This window comes from Aythya ferina (assembly GCF_964211825.1).
Source record: "Aythya ferina genome assembly, chromosome: 1".
In the NCBI taxonomy this organism is placed as follows: domain Eukaryota; kingdom Metazoa; phylum Chordata; class Aves; order Anseriformes; family Anatidae; genus Aythya; species Aythya ferina.
In genome coordinates this window covers 15,187,941-15,207,547 of record NC_140296.1, presented here as the reverse complement: position 1 = coordinate 15,207,547, position 19,607 = coordinate 15,187,941, and the positions used below count along the sequence as shown (strand labels likewise).

The 19,607-nt window shown below is 38.7% G+C and overlaps 2 protein-coding genes across 5 annotated transcripts in view; one reads left to right on the top strand and one right to left on the bottom strand.

The window, feature by feature from the left end:
- DYNC2H1 (dynein cytoplasmic 2 heavy chain 1) overlaps positions 1-5,796 on the bottom strand; it is a 168,866-nt gene extending 163,070 nt beyond the window's left edge. For all 4 annotated transcript variants that reach the window (XR_014688603.1, XM_084506642.1, XM_084506643.1 and 1 more), the window contains exons 1-5: positions 5,590-5,796; positions 2,849-3,019; positions 1,730-1,865; positions 1,233-1,351; positions 518-662 (exon numbers count right to left, since the gene is read on the bottom strand). Coding sequence is in view for 3 of the 4 variants with exons in the window: in XM_084506642.1 (XP_084362768.1) it covers positions 518-662; positions 1,233-1,351; positions 1,730-1,865; positions 2,849-3,019; positions 5,590-5,778 (760 nt within the window). In the remaining variant the exon portion in view is untranslated. The remainder of the gene's footprint in view (positions 1-517; positions 663-1,232; positions 1,352-1,729; positions 1,866-2,848; positions 3,020-5,589) is intronic.
- A 268-nt stretch (positions 5,797-6,064) lies between these two features.
- Positions 6,065-18,634, top strand: DCUN1D5 (defective in cullin neddylation 1 domain containing 5). Its single transcript, XM_084506645.1, has 8 exons — positions 6,065-6,350; positions 8,839-8,930; positions 11,246-11,316; positions 11,686-11,777; positions 16,635-16,743; positions 16,837-16,941; positions 17,593-17,695; positions 18,324-18,634. The coding sequence occupies exons 1-8, from the start codon at positions 6,271-6,273 to the stop codon at positions 18,377-18,379; spliced, it is 708 nt and encodes a 235-aa protein (XP_084362771.1). The 5' UTR covers positions 6,065-6,270; the 3' UTR covers positions 18,380-18,634.
- The last annotated feature ends 973 nt before the right edge of the window (positions 18,635-19,607 follow it).

The following is a 19,607-nucleotide window of genomic DNA, read 5'->3' as shown; positions in this document are numbered from 1 at the left end:
TGTCTGCCCCCAGCCATCCTGATACAAACAGCCGTCCTCCTCATGCACACAAATCTGACAGCAGCTGGAAAGCTCCACTGTCCTATGTCTGTCCCAGAACATGGGACTGCTGTCATGAGAATGAGGGAAGCAGTCTCTCTGTATGTCCTGCTCTTCTTCCATACAAACTAAATTCACTTTCAAATGGGTTTTTACGCAAATAACCATTCTCCTCTAGGAAAAAGACAAGAAGCCAAACAGAAGTGAAACAAATCTAATCCACAGGTTCAAAATGTATCAAACTCCACCTTGGTGTTATCTATCGTCCTTCCAGGCATGCCTGAAGGCATCAACCCGAACTGGCTGAATTGCAGGACACCCCAGCACAAGCAGTATTAACGGATCATAATTACAACAAGCAAGTACTTTAATGCTGGAGGCTATCAACAAAGTCTTTAAGAGGAGAAAAGTGTCTGCTCCAGGATTCATTTTACTTTTTTTCAAATGTTCATTTAATAAAGACTGCATCCAGGTTTACCTATTACATCCAAGAGATTATGCATGCGTGGCTGTGGATAAGGATCATGTTCCGTTTGTCTCCACACACTGTCAACAGTATCCCTGGTAGTCTCCACTAAATCCACAACTTCAAACAAAGAGAGACTATCCAAGTTACAATAATCCTAGAAAAAATATTAATACAATCACTTTGCAACTCGTATTGTAGAAACAACTATACTTTATGGAAGCTAGCAATTGCTATGTATCCTTGTTTTATTGCTTAAAAGAATATGGAGGAATCCTCTCAAAAAATGTTAAATATTAACTTTATTCATGTGAGGAATGCATTGATATCTGTAGTGATATTCAAGCAAGTGCTGTCCACATGCCTAAAATTTTGCACAACAGAGTCAGTTCTTATCCTCTGCATTTTCAATGTCCCTTTTAACAAATTCATGATTAGCAGGAACAAACTGTAGCATACATTTCCACAGCAGGTCTTAGGATTCAATGGTCAAATCTGTTCCCCATTAATTTATGGCACTCCCCCATATCATTGTCACTAGGAACTACTTACATGTCACTTAAAGTAAAATTTTGCTATAAAATAGCTATATATTCATGTATTTAAAAAAGCATGTACATATACTGATATTCATAAGGACATACAGTGATTTCATAAGGACAGTTTTTTTTTTTTTTTTTTTTTTAAGTCTACAAATACATCACTTATTACACAGAAGAAAACATACTTTTGCAATGTCCTCAAATAGGTCTTTAAAATGAGAAGCTCTCTCTTTACTATACAATTTCGTTCCATGCCGAGCACATTCTATCCAGAACTGAAATTCATCAGTTGGTGTGAGTATAGCTGCAAATAAGAACAGAAAATGTTGAAATATAAAACACATGAAAGGTAACAAAATATTTACAGGTGGAACATACTTTCTAAAGCAATTTTTTGCCTTCCGATTATGTGATTGCCCTTCGACTTCTGACTCAAACTAAACGTAGTATCAAGTTCATACTTGAAGAGACCAGAGACGATCATCACCAGGCCCAGTCTACTCAGCACAAGCTAAGCCTACTCTGCACAAGCTCTTGTATTTCATACTCTGCAGGCACTGGGATCACAAAGACTGGAAATTCAACTTATAAAACACTGATTTACTCCTAATTTAAAATTAATTGGTTATAGTAATATAATTTATAAGGTTGATTGTTATAAAAACATAACTGCCAAACAAACCTTGCACGTCATCTTCACTGAACTTTTCTCCCATGCAATTAGGATCTGATCTTCTGAGAACAGTACTCAAACCAGTCTCAAGCTCACTTAGAAGCTTCTGGAGTTTCGGATCAAATGTTTTACTCCATGTCTCATCCTGCAATGAAGATTTCAAAAAATGTGACTCACATGACTGAACCATTACTATTTTCCTTCCATTAATCTAAATACACACACACACGTATTAGTGGCAGTTACCCACATGATGGGACACCATAATATTTTTCTTAAGGCCAAGGAAAAACATTTTCTGCTTTTTACTTCTCAAATCAGAATAACACAGTGTAATTTTTTTAATCACAAATTCATAAGTCAGTTGTTGGATTTATAAAAGGACTTTGAGTATATTCAGAATTCTTTAATAATTGTCTGTTACGAAGAATGAATTCTGAATCTAATTCTAGACAAGAATCTGCAAATTGCTATAATCAAATATTGAAAGTTGTGTTTTCCGAAAATTACTTTATTAAAGTTGTAATGTGCAAGAAATTAAAAACATGCAACTGCTGAAATTCTGCTTGTAAAGATAATGAAATATAGACCTGATAATTGTTTTTGACAAAAAAAAGTCCACAAAAGAAACATGTTCTTTAATGTAAATGAAGCAAAACCTTAAGAACATTTTAAAATATCAGATCTATAAAAACTGCAGTTGTACAAACTAATCCAGAGGCCAGGTGTTCACCTATCTGACATTCTGTAGGAATCATACTTTGCGTGATACTGACATACGTGTTTTGGATAAAATATAAAACATCTAAAACAGAAAAAATACAAAGGCTCAGAATTACTGGTGGAAAGGGAGGTAAGGAGCCCATGTCTCCAATAACCACAGCACTGTGTATTCCATGTTTCTAGTCTGGCACACGCATATCCAGAACCCTCCTGTTATCCTCAGTGAGACGATATGATAAAGCGCCTTCTTTAACTCAGAAATTAGAAATATCTTGCATTATTTAAGCTCTTAAAGTACTTTATTTTTATAATATAAAATATTTTGTCAGAATAAGTAATACAGACAGTGGAACTCTAATTTTTCAATTTAAATCTATAGACCATTTAAATCAGTATATTGCTCACCTTCAGTAATACTGGTGCAAAAACTTGTCGAACAGCTTGATAAAGGGTGTTAATTGGTGAATCTAGCATAGATGACACAAGGATATTACTGTGAAGATTATCTTCGGTAATTACATCAGGTCGCAGCTTAAAGAATACCAACACATTATTCTTTGAATCGGTAGCTTCAATCTGTAATAATAAAATCAAAAAAAAAAAAATTCTTTTTCTATAAAACTGCGATTGACTGCGTATTACACTAAATTACCATTTACACAAACAATTTACATCAAGAAAAAAAATGATAAATTACCACATTATTCCATGTGTGTTCTGATAACATTCTGGTAGTACCTGATTTGCACAGAAAATCAAAACTTTTATTATACTCATTCTTGAGTTGACAGGAACCTGATTTGTAATTTACAACATCAAATATGTAATGCCTTTTTCATCACAAACCATCCACAAACACCAAAGTTACTTATTCTATTTTGAAAGCTTTGCTTACTGCTTTGTGAGGACAAAATAGAAACTCGTGTGCCTTGAGAAGAATAAATGTGAAGAATGTAAACTTTCTTATTGCATTTTTATACAGCATTACTTTGGAAATAACTTTCTCAGTATTCAATATTGACCTTGTAAGTCTGCAGATACAGAGCTCTACTGCGATTCATTGACTACTTACGGAAAGAGAAAGGCTTGCTCGTTCACCAGTAAAATCTCAAGATGTCAGAACTCTTGTTACTTTCACAGTCCTACTTGTGGACAAAATTCTAAACGTTACCTTAAAATCAAGTGCTGAAATTATTTGGGGCAAAGAAGAATCCATGAAACAAAAGAACATTATTAAGGTGATAAAAAAAAATTAGCAAATGATACAGTAGGTGAAATCCCAAATTCTGTGGAATTGTAAACACCTGTGAACTTTTTCTTTTTCTTTTAAAAGAAATGGAAAGCTAGCAAGAACAGTTTTCAGTTTGACCAGACAGTGCCAGGCTTACTTTCTTATCAGGTCCTTAAATGACTTTTAAGGTCCAACAGGTCCAACGCCATGACTTTTCCCCATACTCTACAAACATCATTTGAGTGGGACAACAGTTGAACACCGTGGCCCCTGTACACACTTGATGTACCTTCCACAGCTGCTGACAGTGGCTTTGTACATTAGACAGTGGCTAAGTAGCACACTACAAGCTGTTATACGTACACGTCCCCTGCATGAACGTAGTGTGCACTTGACTTTAAAGTCTGAAGAGGTGCTGACACCAGCCATATGTAAGCCACTGGTCCACAGAGCAGTTCACACGTCACCAACTCCTTACACCACCTGCCACTACACGAGGAAGTGTCACTGAGGCAGCAGCCGCCGTGCCCTTGCTCTCACAGCAGAATGACGGGACACAGAACTCGTCTGGCACCCAGCACAGGTCACTCTGCACGGTGAAGCTCAGGTGCCGCATTTTGGGCTGCGTGTGCTGTATGGGTACTGGCAATGTGGTCTTTCTTCCTGTCACCTGCCTGCAGGGTTGCCTGCAAACAAGCTGTGCATGAGGCTTCCCCTGGCACCTGTGAGACAACAAGCCATCCCACAGGCCACCATACGCAGCACCCTAAAACTATGTATCACCCTACAACTGTGCAGCACCCAACAACTGCACATCACCCTACAACCGCACAGCACCCTAAAACTACGCAACGCCTTACAAGTGAGCATTGCCCTAAAACCGTGCATCACTCTACAACTGAGTATTACCCTAAAATTAAGCATCGCCCTAAAACCATGCTGTACCCTAAAACTGCTTGTCACCCCACAACTGCACATTGTCCTACAACTGTGCAGCGCCCTACACCTATGCAGCACTCTAAAACAGCTCATCACCTTAAAACTACGCATCACCCTACCACTGTGCATCACCCTACAACTACCCAGAACCCTAAAACTGTGCATCACCCTACTAGTGAGCATTGCACTACAATTGTGCAGCACCCTACCACTGTGCATCACTCTACAACTGAGTATTACCGTAAAACTATGCACCACCCTAGAACTATGCAGCACCCTACAGCTGTGCATTGCCCTACAACCGTACAGCACCCTACAACAATGCAGCACTCTAAAACCACTCGTCACCTTGAAGCTGCACATTGTCCTACAACTGCACAGCACCCCAAAACTGAGCATTACCCTAAAACTACCCAGCACACTAAAACTGTGTATCACCCTATCAGTGAGCATTGCATTACAACTGTGCATCACCCTGCAACTAGTACCCTAAAACTACGCAGCACCCTAAAGTTAAGCAGCACCCTAAAACTGCTCGTCACCCTACAACTGTGCAGCACCCTAAAGCTATGCCACACCCTAAAGCTGCACATTGCCCTACAACTATGCATCACCCTAAAACTACCTAGCACCCTAAAACTGTGCATCACCCTACTAGTGAGCATTGCACAACTGCACAGCACCCTACCACTGTGCATTACCCTATAACTGAGTATTACCCTAAAACTACACATAAGTATTACCCTGAACGTTATTACTACCCTAAACATATGCAGTATTACTCTAAAACTATGCAGCACCCTAAAACTGCTTGTCACCACACAACGGAGCATCGCCCTACAACCGAGCATTACCCTAAAACTCCGCCTCACCCTAAAACCACGCCGCACCCTACAACCGCTCCTCTCCCCACAGCTGCGCGGCACCACCCCACGTCTCAGAGCCCTCCGCGAGGCGCCGCGGGCGCCGCCGTTACCTTGGTGGCGGCGCTGAGGCGGCCGCCGGAGTGGCGCAGGGCCAGCAGCGCCTGGCTGCCGTCGTCGAGGAAGCCGGCCACCTCGGGGCGGCCGCGGAGGGCGGCGGCGGCGGCGGCGGGCTCGAGGCCGAAGTAGTTGGCGGCGGTGGCGGCGAGGAAGCGCTGCCGGGGGTCTCCCGGCGCCGCCATGTTGCAGGCCGCGGCCTGGCAGCGCTTCCCCGTTGCCAGGCCCCGTTGCTATGGTGACGGCAAATGGCGGCCCCGGGCGCCCCGATGTCCCGCCCATGGAGGGCGTGGCCTAAAGTAGACCCCGCCCCCTTGGTGCGGTGCCAAGGAGAGGCCGCGAGCCTGTGGGCGGGGGGAAAGTGGGGATGTCCCGCCCATATGTGGGCGTGGGCGTGGAAGGGGGCGTGGTCTTGAGGCAGCCCCGCCCCGGCGGTGCCGTCACTTCCTGCCCAGCGGCGGCCGCGTCCGGGCCGCTCGCCGTTCCCTCAGCGGCCGCCGCTCGGTTCCTCGCTCCCGGCCCGTGGGGCCTGCGCGGCCCGGGGGGGGGGGGGGAAGGGGGCAGCGCGGGGCTCCTCGGGGCTCCTCTCTCCGCACTCGGCCGCCGCAGCGCTGAGCCCGGCGGGGCCCCGGCCGCGGCCCCCGGCAGCGGGGCGGCCCCCGCCCCGAGGCAGGACGATGCCGGTGAAGAAGAAGAGGAAAGCCGCGGCGGCGGCGGCGCAGGACGAGGCCGGCCTCAAGAAGTGTAAACTCGGCAGGTACCGGCGGGGTGGGGCGGGCCAGGGCGGCCGCTTGTGGCCCTCAGCACGCCTCAAAACAAAATCAAGGCGTTCTTCGTTAATAAATTCCACAGCCTGAAGCGTCTCGAAGCATTTCGTTGATTAAAATGCGTAGGAAGGCCATTAATACCTGCAGCGGTTTTATTAATATCATGGTAATTATAGCACTCTACAGATACCTCAAAGGAGGCTCTAGCAAGGTGGGGGTTGGTCTGTTCTCCCACGTGCCTGGTGACAGGACAAGGGGGAATGGGCTAAGTTTGTGCCAGGAAGGTTTAGGTTGGATATTAGGAAGAACTTTACCAAACTGGTTGTTAGGTATTGGAATGGGCTGCCCAGGGAAGTGGTGGAGTCACTATCCCTGGAGGTCTTTAAAAGACGTTTAGATGTAGAGCTCAATGATGTGATTTAGTGGAGGACTTGTTAGTGTTAGGTCAGAGGTTCGACTTGGTGATCTTGGAGGTCTCTTCCGATCTAGATGATTCTGTGATTCTGCACCTGAAATGGCCATTAGCATGATAAAGCATTGGCACAGTGTAGCAGGAGCTTCCAGCAGGGCTTTCTTCAGGAACCGTTGCCTCCTTAATCTATTAGACCTTTCCAAGTATGTCAGTGAAATAGTGGTTACGACAAACATCCTGAGGACATAAGAATACAAAAGGCTTACGAAATCAATGCAATGGGAATGGCTATTGCAAGAAGCTGTGGCGTGTGCCCTTCCTCATAGGTTGACCTTAGAGATTGAGGTTAGAAGTCCCTAGGCATTTATCTAGTTATGACTGATCACTTTGGGTAACTGTTCTGGAGCTTGCTTTTTGCACTTGTTAATGAGCTTGTAGTTTCAGTCTAAGGTTATTCACAGCCAGTGCTCGATAAGCATTTGTGTCAACATTATCATAGAATCACTGAGTATCCCAAGTTGAAAGGGATCCCCAAGGATCACTGAGTCATTCTTTAAATAAAGCTTCTTCCTCATGGTTCTGCCTCCATGTGCATTTGGAGGGAGTGCTTTCTTTTTTTTTTTTTTTTTTTTTTTTTTTTTTTTTTAAATTAAACAAGCCAAATTCTTCTGGTTTCTAAGAGATTTTCAGTTTCCTTGGCCATCCTAGCCCTTCTCTGTAGCTGTTCCAGTTTCAGTTCATCTTTCTTGACTGTTGCTGACCAGAACTTTATTCTGACTTCTTTTGACTCGACAAAATGTTTTGGAAACTTTTTTTTTTTTTAAATAAAAAGCTTTGCATTAAAGAAGTAGTCATTGATTGGGCAAAAACTATGAAGTAAATAAGTATCTGTTAGCTAATAACAAAATATTAAAGATACAAGTATTTTTAATATAACATTTTTATATAGGTATATAATGCTTCTTTTTAAATAAAAACTGATTACAGATGGGTATACATGGGTATATACTGAGTGAAAGCATCAAGCAAAGGTATGGCTCTCTTTCTTTATAGGGACTTGTGTTTTTAATGGCAGTTTAATGGATGGTTGTCTGTAGTACGTCTTTAATTGCAGGTTTCAGCACATATGGCTTCATCTTAGAAAGTGTTGCTTTTCCTTCTAGCAAAGCTTAAAGCAATACATGGGAAGTGTTAATTTTCACCTCATTCTTAGAAATTTTAGCATGCTGTAAAAGTATGTAATTTGTATTGAGAGGAGAGTGTGTTGTAAAGGTGCTGTAACTCCTGACTGAACAAAGATGCTTTCATGAGTTAGTGTTTTACTGGAAGAAATCAATTATTTTCTCTATTCTTTCAAAGAATAACAACAACAAAAAAATCACTTCCTAGGAAAATGGGATTGTATGTCACATAAGGAAAATAATGTGGGGGGTGGGATCTGCCTTTGCGGAGTAGTTTTGGTCTTTCCATAGATTGCATATTGCTATTCCGGTATGTGTACCAAACAGCTATAGAATTTGGAGATTTAGTTACATGTTTAATGTAAATAAACTGACTGAATTTTCTTTCCAAATTTGGGTGCCTAAATATAAATAGCCTGACTTTTATGTATGTCAAACTCTGCAGCTCCTGTTGACCTAAATTGGATCTGTGCATATTCAGCACCCTTGAAGATCATGCTGCTTATTAGAGACCTGACTTTAAATGCCTGTATATATTAATATAAGTAGATAATGGAGCGTTTGAATTACTGAGCAGTGATGTTTTAAATATCTGTATGTGGGGATTTTGGCTTAATATCTACAGGGTGACAATATTCTGGCAGTTCAGGAAAAGTAATATTTGCAGTAAGTTAGACTATGAGAAGGTTGCATTTCAGGGTAACTTTCTGTTTCAACAAATGTTGAAATAGGATGACTGACAGTTGTCTCTTAACAAATTCAGCTTTTTATGTATATTGACTTTGTGAAACAGTTTACCTAGTTTGAACTAATAATAAACACTTAAAATTTAATTTTATTTCCCATTTCTCAAAATAACACTTATTACCCTTGTGTTTCTCTAAGCTATTGCAGATCACAAGCCCCTGGTAAAGTAATAAGTGGAGAGGAACACTTTTCAAGCAAGAAGTGCCTAGCTTGGTTTTATGAATATGCAGGTAATAATGTAGTGTATTGGTAATTAAACTGATATGACTTTGTTTAAAACGAACTAACACATCATATTATTTGCACTTTTGTGCTCATGTAGGCCCAAAAGGTATGTCCATATTCAATTCCTTATAAAATGCACTTAAATTGTTAGTAAAAGCTATAGTAATTCTCAGTATTTGTTTTTCTATATTTTTTTCTTCTTTCCTCTGTGCTTTATAATTTCTTATGGTGTTTTTCAAAATGGAAATAACTGGTATTACGCTTGAACTGAATGATTCTGCTTCTGATTTTAAAAGGACAATGAGAAAGTTTGGGCATAAGTTGCCTTCAGTAAATATCCAGTGTATACTGCAGTTTACTTACTAAACTGTTACTCCATTTAACTATATGCTTAGAAATTCTAGATCTGTGAACTGTTAAGAGTTTCTTGTCTAGTCACTAGTTGAAGTTCACCATAACTAATTGGAGGCTAAAACTCATTATTGACCAGTTCTCAGTATGAAATGATTTATCTGCCAGGAATTGGTTTGGATATGTGAATTGGAACTGTTACCTTGCTGGCAGTCTTTCCAGTGTAATGAACTACTGCTGGTTCTAGTAATCTACTTTCTAATTTGCATTTGAGGCATGCTCTTTTGGAATCAGTCTTTCCTAGGAAAATTTTCCTTTCTGTTTTGTTGATTTTCTTCATTTAAAGTTTGTAGGTATTGAGTTACCTGCACATAGTTTTTAATGCCTATAAATATTCTTGTTGAATCAAGAACTGGGTATAAAAAATTATGCATATGCCATATTTAGATTATCGATTAACTAACATTTTTAGCATAAAATGGGTTTCCAGTGAAATTATACAGTTAAATACATATATTTCCATATACTCAGGAAGTAGAGAAATCAAATCTTTGTATCGAGTGTACCTCTGTGTGTACATACAGTGCATAATGTATGAATTGTATACATGATTTCTGTGCCAGAAAACTGATTCATATTTTGACGTCATTACCAGAGAACTCCTCTGTGTGTGTAATAATTCATAATTACGTCATACCTTAAACTTGCAGGCTGTTTAACACATTCTATATAAGGGCCTTATTAGCTAGATTAAAAAAAAAAGTTGTGCAATGTTTTTGAAGAGGTAAGGGTTTGTGATCTTAAATGCCAGTTGTTTTATTTTCCTGTAATACTAGTCATTCTCAATACCTTTTTATTTAGTATGTTCTTATTTCGTAGTGAATTATTATGCCAAGTATATTATCCAAACTCCTGAAGAGTTCTGCTTAGAGTAACCAGCAGATGCAGGTGAAGGGGAGACAGGTATAGAGTTTAAAAAAAAAAAAAAAAAAAGGTTTTCTGTTTAAGTAGCAGCATTTGCCAAAAGTATCACAAAATGATATTTTGGTGTGGAACATACAGCCTTTAACTTTTACATAGGTTCGTATTCACTAAAACCATGTTAACATAATTATCCAAAATACATCAAAATAGAATGTCAGCAAACCTTTTGATAATACTTGGATGCTGAGCAGGAGTCATTTTGCAACAGGCTTAACAGAACTAACTGAAACCAGAGGGATTCAGAGATAAAACTGATTGTACACTGTGTCCGTATGTGCTCTTTAAATATGCTGTATGGCTGCTTTTTGGAAGCATTCTTTGTATTAAAAGGAAAAAGTGACAGCATTCTAATTGTTGTGGCCCCAGTCAAGGTAATTTCAATATAGTCAAGATTTTTTCTGCTTTATACATGGTTAATATGCATAGCATTTTTCAGATTTACTCCTCTCCCTATATAATTTAGCATCATAAAGAATTTAACATAATTATTGTTAGATTCATCCTCTGCTGTGTTAGTGTAAACCTATAATGCTAACACTGTTGAAAGAGTAATATCCGTATCAGTAACTCAGACAGAAATAGAGGTTTTTGTTGTTGTCGGTATAACTATTTGAAGAATGTTATTTTTAGAGCAGAGATACTCAATGAGTTTTGCTGTGTCAATGTGGAGCTCACTGGAGGCTTATGAAAACTCACATAAGCAAAATGTTTGCTGTTCTAGGGAGGTAGTTCACAACAGTTCTGTTTCAGTTTTGCTTATAGTCCATATTGTTATTTCATAGATAACGTACTCACCTCCAAGTCGTAGATGATGTAATGGTTCTAACACAATAGTTACTTCATAGAATAATTAATTGTTTTTAAAGATAACTTATATGAAATGTAGTCTAATTCTAGTGTGTAACCTTTGCGATGATGCAATTCAAATGTTACTTGCATTTCATTGAATGTTACTTATAGTTGTCTGGTTCCTTTTGTTTTGAAGGTCCTGATGAAGTTGTGGGGCCTGAAGGAATGGAAAAGTTCTGTGAAGACATCGGTGTTGAGCCTGAAAATGTACGTTTCTACGATACTAACAACCCTTTAAAAGGAGTTACTGGATCAGTAGATTTAGTTCTGTATACAAATCTTAACTTCAGTAAGCAAAGCGTTGCGTATCTGCGTTCAGGAGTTGTTCTAAGATTTTGTCTGAATACATCAATTATGTGCAGCTGTTGTTTGTTTTTGTTTATTTTATTGTAGTAGCACTTTCATCCTCAAAAATTTAAATTTAAGGGCATGATTGCACATGGCTGAATTATTAATTTATTACTAGCAAGTAAAGTGCAAGCATGTACAATTGCTGGAGCGTTTAAATGCTTGGAATTTTCTTCATTGGCATCTAGAAATCAGTCTTACATATTAACTCATTTTTTTCCCCTCCAGATTATTATGTTAGTTTTAGCCTGGAAGCTAGAGGCTGAAAGCATGGGGTTCTTTACCAAGGAAGAATGGTTAAAGGGGATGACTTCGTTACAGTAAGTGGTTTTGTTTTTGTTGCATATGTGTGTTCAATTTTTCTTTGTAGCTTAATGATCCTTGCCCTCAGTTTTGTGTACATTGGCAATAAGGCACAGAACTTCTCGGTTTGGGGTCCGGTCTCAGTCACCAACTGGAAATAACTGGTCTGTTTCATCAGATTGTGAATCCAATGCATTCACTCAGAGTTTTGTCTAACATTAATTAAATCAGGCTTTGGCGACATCTTATAAGAAAAAAGGTATATCACAATACCAGGCTGGTTATCAGACACATGTAAGCAGATCTGGAGATGTCTGTGAACATCTCAGCATTGGTATTCTGAGAAGTTTGTTACCAATTTCCAAGCTGTATAGATAAGGACTGTTGATGATAATCTTTGATCATTTTACTGTTATTTATTAGACACAGGTCAGAAGCAATGCTTAATACATAGGTAAAATAACACTTTTGATTTATAAATACAATCCTCACATCATTCAGTGAGTAGGAATTCTTGGTGAGATAATGTTCTGGCTAAAGAGCATGATTCATGAAACTGATCTGCTTTGGTGAGGCTTGGTTCAGCCATCACATTTTGTCTGTTTTTCATGAAACTTATGATACACAAGTGGTTTTAAGGGTGACTTGTTATGATACTGCATTCAAGTAAACTTGTATGCATGAATTTTTGGATGCAGTGTGTAAACGGATATGATTGAGTCACTTCTCTGAAGTACTTAGTTTTTCACCCAACTGGAAGGCTTCAAAAGTCAGCCGGGCTAGCAAGAAGGTACACGCAAAAATGCATGAAGTCTGGCAGCTCTTCAGAGCCAATACTGTAGATTGTATTTCTATCTAATAATCTGCCGTAGCTAGGAATACTCATTTCAAGACTAGAGCTCGTCATGCTTCACATTTAATGTGTTTAAGTGAGAAAATGCAGTACTGATGTGCGCTCTTACATAAACGGACATGTAATCACAGCAACTGCTAAGCCTAAACAGTTACTCAGGGGGAGCAAAACAATACAGGTTGTGCTAGTCATAGGTTTGTAGACTAAGCATCTGGATAAAGCTGTGACCTTCATATGAAGGAACTGAAGACTGAGTATCTTAAAAAGAGCATAAATCTGTAGGCTTGAATCGTTTAATATTGTATGGGGGGGGGAGGGGAGTGAATCTATTTTCCTGTGATAGATTTGACAAATCATTTCAGAGAGAAGGATTTATGCTTAAAGCAATAGAGTATTATTACATTCTTGCACAGCATTGTTTCAATTTTGCCTGAAGAAATGACATTAGAATGCATTAAAAGCCCCATGTGTGTTCTAAGTCTGACTTATATTACAGAATCCTTATTCTAAAACACATGGAATTCCGCATAATGCAAGTGCATGAACAGTGCTGGCTGGAATTCAGCTCCAGATTAACAAGTGTGGTTTGTATGCAAGAGCTGGATTTCTTAAGCTCTTTTTGCAGACTTTGGAGATCCAGTCAGTGTAGCAGAGCCTAGGGAGGTATTCGGTGTATGCTAAGGCCTAGTGACTGGTCACCCAAATTGCTTTTAAGGGTTTCTTCACTAGAGCTCTGTGAATGGCAACACCTAAATCTGAAGTCTTACCTACGTTTAGATGCCAACATTGGGTGCCTGAATCTTAGTGACCACCAAAATTTGTGTTTTTTAACCCGTAGCTTTCTGATATGCTGATGAGACTTCCACTTCAGAGAGTAGGAAAAATAAGTATGTGATATACCATCAAAAATGAAGGTGGCTCAAGCAGTAAATGGCAGCTTATCAGACTTGAGTACATCAGTGAGGATTCTAGTGTGTTGTGTTGGTAGCACTGTCCTGTACATATATATGAAAACTGGTTGTCTCAAACTCTTCTGAGAGAAGTCAAAGGGCAGTGGGAGGGGGATGCACAGCGTTGGAAAGCCAGGTTTATAATTTGTCTGTTTGCAATTATTAGTAAAAACTTACCTGGGTTGTTGGTTTTTTTTCTTGAAAACCTAATACCAGCTCATTTTTGGCTTTTGAATTTTTGTAGCTATTGCCTTTCTTTTTCTTTGTTGCTGGGCTAACGCAAAGCATCATGTAAATATTTAGTGTATGCTTTAGTCTGATTTCTGATCTCCAGACCTATAGATCAGTTTACGTAACAAAATTTTGGCATTGTCAGGACATGGGGGGAAAAAAATGCACCCTTGCTCTTTAAGCTGATACTTTCTTGGGCTTCTCCGTGCTTCAGTTACTACCTAAAACCTAAATTTCAGAAGATCCTCTGTCAGAACATGAAGAACAGATAGGCAAGATGATTCATTAATTCCTTTCCTCTCTTAGGAGGGCTGAATCTCTGTCAGGGAGAGAGGGGATATGGCTTGTAGATTAATAGACCGTTCAAACTACTTATACATTACCATTACTAGATGCTTTTAGTTTAATGTTTGCATTCCTCTTAATTTTCTTCCTAATTGAACAAGAGACAAGTATGTGTGAATAAACATGGGAATATTTGAGTAGGAGATTCTCTACCTTTACTCTGCCCCTGTCAGCTATGCCTCAAATGAGCTCTCCACCTCAATAGAAGCGAAAATAGGACTTCTTTGTGATGCTAATTTAAGTTCTGTGTTATAAATACTATATAGGGGTGTGAAGAGAATACAGTAAGCTAATGTCATTTTGTTGTTCTTGAGGTGGCTTTTAATGCCGTTTTCCATCAAAGCAAGTTTGAGAACTCGTGTATTTTTCATGTCTCTGTACATTAGTTTGCTGTCACTTTACTTATGCTAATTAAAAGGCCGTTGTGGCTTTTTTTAAGTTAGGAAAACAATTCTGGGTGATCTCGGTCATCTTGTTCATGGTGCAGCCACCCAAATGGCTGTATAAAAAAAAAAAAGATAGACTATTCCTTAGTGCACTGGTGTGAAGAAAATCACTGCCTGGGTGTGGGAGTGCCTTAAATGGCTTTAAGAGATTTGTCCCTGCAGATCCTGAGAGTAGCGCATGTCTGAATACGATCCATTTAACTGGTCAGCTTTAAATAGGTTGACAACAGCTCAAGAGTCTTGAGACATGGTAATTAGCACACTTTCACACTAATTATGTCAAGAAAATCACTTGTTACAACACATTACCAGTAGTACAGTAGACAGTAAGTTTTACTTTGTATTTACACTTATGAATATTTGAGGAACTTCAACAAAATATTTTGTAGGAAGTGTAGGTATACTGAAATTTGTGTGGATCCATGGTATGTTAAGTAACTTCAGTCAGGTTACCTTTGACAAAACGCCTGCTGTAAGTAACTTGCCTATTTTACTAGTACACAAGCTGCATAATCACCTGAATGTGTATTTAGTGGACTTCTACTCAAATGTAGAGAGAGATTGCAGTATGAAGGTCTAAATTCAGAAAGATGTTATTCTATAAGGTCATCTCATTTTATACTCATGATCGTGTTTTAAGGGTTAAAGGATACAACACTGAGACAATCAGTTGAAGACAGGGAAAATACCTTCAATTTTACCTAAGTTTTTTTTTTTGAACAGTTCTTAATATATTTTTATTGTAAAATGTTAGCTCTTGTCATTTAACTAGGCAGCCTAATTAGCTATTAGCCTTATTTATTTAACACTGACCTTAGTTTGGACTTGGTGCTGCTAGAGTCAATAACAAAAAGGCTCCACCAGCTCAAATTGCTCAACACTCTCCTTGCAGCTCTTCTGATAGAGACAGCCATAGGTGCACGCACAGGCTAGAAGAACTGAGGAATAGGAAGCACAGAAGAAGTGCAACATCTTAGCAATGTGCTGCAGTACTCCTGAAGTGTCCTTGGCTGTGGGTTTGTGTTGCAAGTCCAGAAGGAGCTGTGAAAGATGCAGTGTTCTCAGAGAGGCAGGCTGCCAGCAGAGGGACACGTGCACCAAAGTAAATACGTAGGCATGTTGCATCTTCCCTGTGTTACTGAAAGCATTGTTTCTGTCACAGAGGACAAGGTGGAAGTTAATTTTTTTACTCAAAGCATCCATTATCTTATAAAAATAAAATGCGATTATAGTGTAATACCTCTTCTTTTGAGTGAGCCTTTCCTGGAGGATTTACAGGTGTAAGTTATGTTCTCCAGTGCCAGTGTTGGTGAAGTGAACAGATGTTTTTTATTTGGAAACAGAAGTCATTGCTAAATTAAAAATACATGAAGACCTTTATTTCTGGAATTAGAAATAATTTCTGGGCCTAAAAAGGGCAATCTTTTGGCAAAGGATTTTCATGCCAACTAGCAGACCTGTAAATTGTAGTACAACCTTGAGTTTTCTGTTGAATAGCTGCTGACTAGTCCAGGTGATAGGCTTATAAGAGCTCGCATTTATCAGTCATAAACCACTCACAGACCTCTAAGTTTTTGCAGAGTGCCTCCTCAGTCCACCAGGCATAAACATGTACAGATTTGAAGTGTTTTCTACTGTTTTTTCAGAGACACATGACAGAAAATCCAGCTATAAATAAGGATTTTGTGTATCACCTTTAATGTACATTGGATATTCTTGTCTGCAAACTTTCAAAATGATTAAAAGATAAAATAGTTCCGGATATTAATATAAACTGCAGAGGATGGCATAGAAAGACTATTTGAGAAGTAAAGTTGAGACTGTATTATGATGCTGATAAATTATTTTTTAAACTTGCTTATAGTATTGAACCACAGCATTCATCGTGTCAGTAAAATACTGAACATGTTCAGAATTCAAGTCACTTTCATGGTATTACTACTGTAAGCCTGATGATTGTATTTTGGTGATTTTTAAATTGATTTACACTTTCTGGAATGGTTGAAATGTTTTGCTTTGAAATTCTAACACATTTTTCTTTATTTTAAGGTGTGACTGTACAGAAAAGTTACAGAGTAAATTTGATTTCTTGCGGTCACAGTTGAATGACATTTCATCGTTTAAGAATATCTACAGATATGCCTTTGATTTTGCAAGGGTAAGACTACTGGAATGTTAAAGAACTTCTAATTTAATTTTTTTAATGAACTTGTACTTCAGTGTTTTTTGTGCTTTCTTTATTTGACCTTAGGATAAAGACCAGCGAAGTCTTGATATTGATACTGCAAAATCCATGTTAGCTCTTTTGCTTGGAAGAACTTGGCCACTATTTTCAGTATTTTATCAATACCTGGAGGTACACATTTCCTTGACTTTTTTTGGATGATGGCATGCTTGTTGACCTGTTTGTCTACAGGTCTACACCTGTGACTGTGACTACACCTGTGCTGAACTTAAAGTTTGCTTTTTGTAGGTGTGATATGTAGGTGACTAAAGCTGTGGGTGGCTCTGGAAGATTTTGCTCAGCTATAAGCAACTTGGTAGTGTGGATGTGCATACGTTGAGGAGCATGCTTGGCTTGATACTATTCCCTGGCTTCAAATCAATATTAACATTGGAAAGTGTGTCTTTATGATCATGCTATATGTACTCTGGAGATTTCTGTAGTTATTCATTCTAGAAATGTCTTCACTAAGTACACCCTACTTCAGGGCAAAATGGCAATCTGCCAATTTTTAAAGCATCAGAGCACTGAATCGATTTCCTGGTATTTCAATCTTGCTCAGATCTTCTTTTGAGAACCTATTTTATGTTGTTCTAGAACTACCAAATATGTGCTGTGTAGTGAAAAGGTTGGAAAAACAAGGGAATAGTAGCCATTGTCATCCACTGAATTGTCTATTAGGAACTGACAGAAAACAAAATGAGAGAAGCTAGAAATAATATGCAGTATTGTCAGATGTCATTTGACATTTTCAGTTTTGTAAAATTAAATTGTTTTCCCTAGCAATCGAAGTATAGAGTTATGAACAAGGATCAGTGGTACAACGTGCTAGAGTTCAGCAGAACTGTCCATGCAGATCTTAGCAACTATGATGAAGATGGTGCATGTAAGTATTAATAACTTTGTTCATTCAACTGTTATTTTTAGTATTTTCAGTTGGCATGTAACATGAGTACATTTAATTCCTGTAACAGAAACAATATTGTAAGGTATAAAATAATTCTTCAACAATACATAGAGAAACTGTCCTAATAGTCACATGCTTTCAAACTGCAGATACTAATTTTGCTCATAGGGCAGTGGCAGAGTGCACTTCTATCCAGTTCAAAGATCTAGTGTAGAGACTTGCTAGGTGAAAATGTAGACTTGGAAACAAAACTATAAACATCAACTTGTATTTTGCTATATATGTATTAAATTCTTGTTAAATTATAAAGTCCTCTAGCTACTAATATGTGACAAATGACTTATGAGGATGAATCTCCACTTAGCTGATAGTCAGTCCTACTATGACTGAATTGCTTTAGGCATCCCATTGTGTTCTTTGTTTTTAATTACGTGCAATTCTGAAATTTGGATGACAGTGATTGCAGGCGTATTTGAGTCTTCATAAGTATTTAGCTATAGTGGTTGACATGGATGTTACCTAGACTAATGGTTTTAACTATCATACGTTAAGTGGAAATGTTTGAAAGACACTGGTAAATATAACACCAAGTTTTGTCCATCTGCAGGGCCTGTGCTTCTGGATGAATTTGTTGAATGGCAAAAAGTTCGTCAAGCGTCATAGCAAGAATTTAGAAGAAAATGCAAGTTTTTTGGTGCCCGCCTGTACACAAACTAATGAGAAAAAAGGATTGCATTTTCATTCTTATGAAAGACTTTACAGTAATTTTTTTCCTTTTTTAAGGAAGTTTTCTTGTTACATGTGATATGGGCATTGAACCACACCTCTTCTGAGACTGAAAGTTGGAGTTCTTGTTTTAAGTCTTATGTTTATAGCATTTATTTCAGAACAATAAAGATTCAGATTTGTGACAAAGGCCTAAAAGTGAAGAATGTCCCTTGAATGTGAGTGTGGTGTCTATTTTTAAAACCAAATCTTTAAGATTATCTTTCTCGGAAGTGCCCTTTGCTATGGATTGTTGAGACCTTAAAAATGCTTAACTGGCACTGTTGCTTGCTGATTGGTATGATTGTCTTGTGCAACAAATGTTAGAAAGAATGACTAATTATTTGAGCCCTGGGTGGGGGTGTGCTGTATATTAAGTATTGGTCATGGGTTGTACCACAACTTTCAGCTCCTTGTGGAGATAAAGGCCTTAAACTCTTTTGTTTTGTTCAGTACCCACCCAGTGGCATGGCGTTCAACAGCAGACACTTTTTAAGCAGAAAGGTGTAGGGCATATGGCTCTACAAGTTGCCTGTACTTCAAATGACAAAGAGATACTCTGTGGTACAGAAAAGCAGCTTCAAATTTTTACTGCGGTTTAGACTTTGGATTGCTTTGTGTAAGAAGTGCAATTTATATTTTAAAAGGGAAATCTGGAAAGACTTGGCTTCAGGCTTTGCTTCTTAGTGTTTTAGACCGGAAGCATTCACAGCATGACTCTTTTTTTTTTTTTTTTATCTCCCTGGAAGTTTTTCCATGATGTAAGAGACTATTAAATCATCCAATTTTGACCTGTATATAACAGGCTAGTAACTTTTACCCTGTTATTCATGTACTGAGTCCAATAACTATTGTGATTGCCCCTTTTAGGCACTCAGTATTTGTGGCAACCTTTAAATACAGTAGAAGTTTGTCACTTTACCTTTCTGCACAGGGAACTGAATGCCATCCTTAAGAAGGAAAGGAATTTTAATAAGTAAATGAGAGAAACCAAAATAGAAGGAGAGAATGAAACATTTGTAACTTCTACTTTTACTGTATAATTATATTATTTAGACTGTGATAATGCCATGAGACTCCAGTCAGTGATCAAGGCCTCATTGTGCCAAATACTTCAGCAGCTTGA

What these genes read in the sequence shown, in the direction of transcription:
- DCUN1D5 (XM_084506645.1), top strand. Translation starts at nt 6,271, where the DNA reads ATGCCGGTGAAGAAGAAGAGGAAAGCCGCGGCGGCGGCGGCGCAGGAC. An exon ending in AAGAAGTGTAAACTCGGCAG is followed by an intron (nt 6,351 to 8,838) that starts GTACCGGCGGGG and finishes TGTTTCTCTAAG; the next exon opens with CTATTGCAGATCACAAGCCC. An exon ending in TTGGTTTTATGAATATGCAG is followed by an intron (nt 8,931 to 11,245) that starts GTAATAATGTAG and finishes TTTGTTTTGAAG; the next exon opens with GTCCTGATGAAGTTGTGGGG.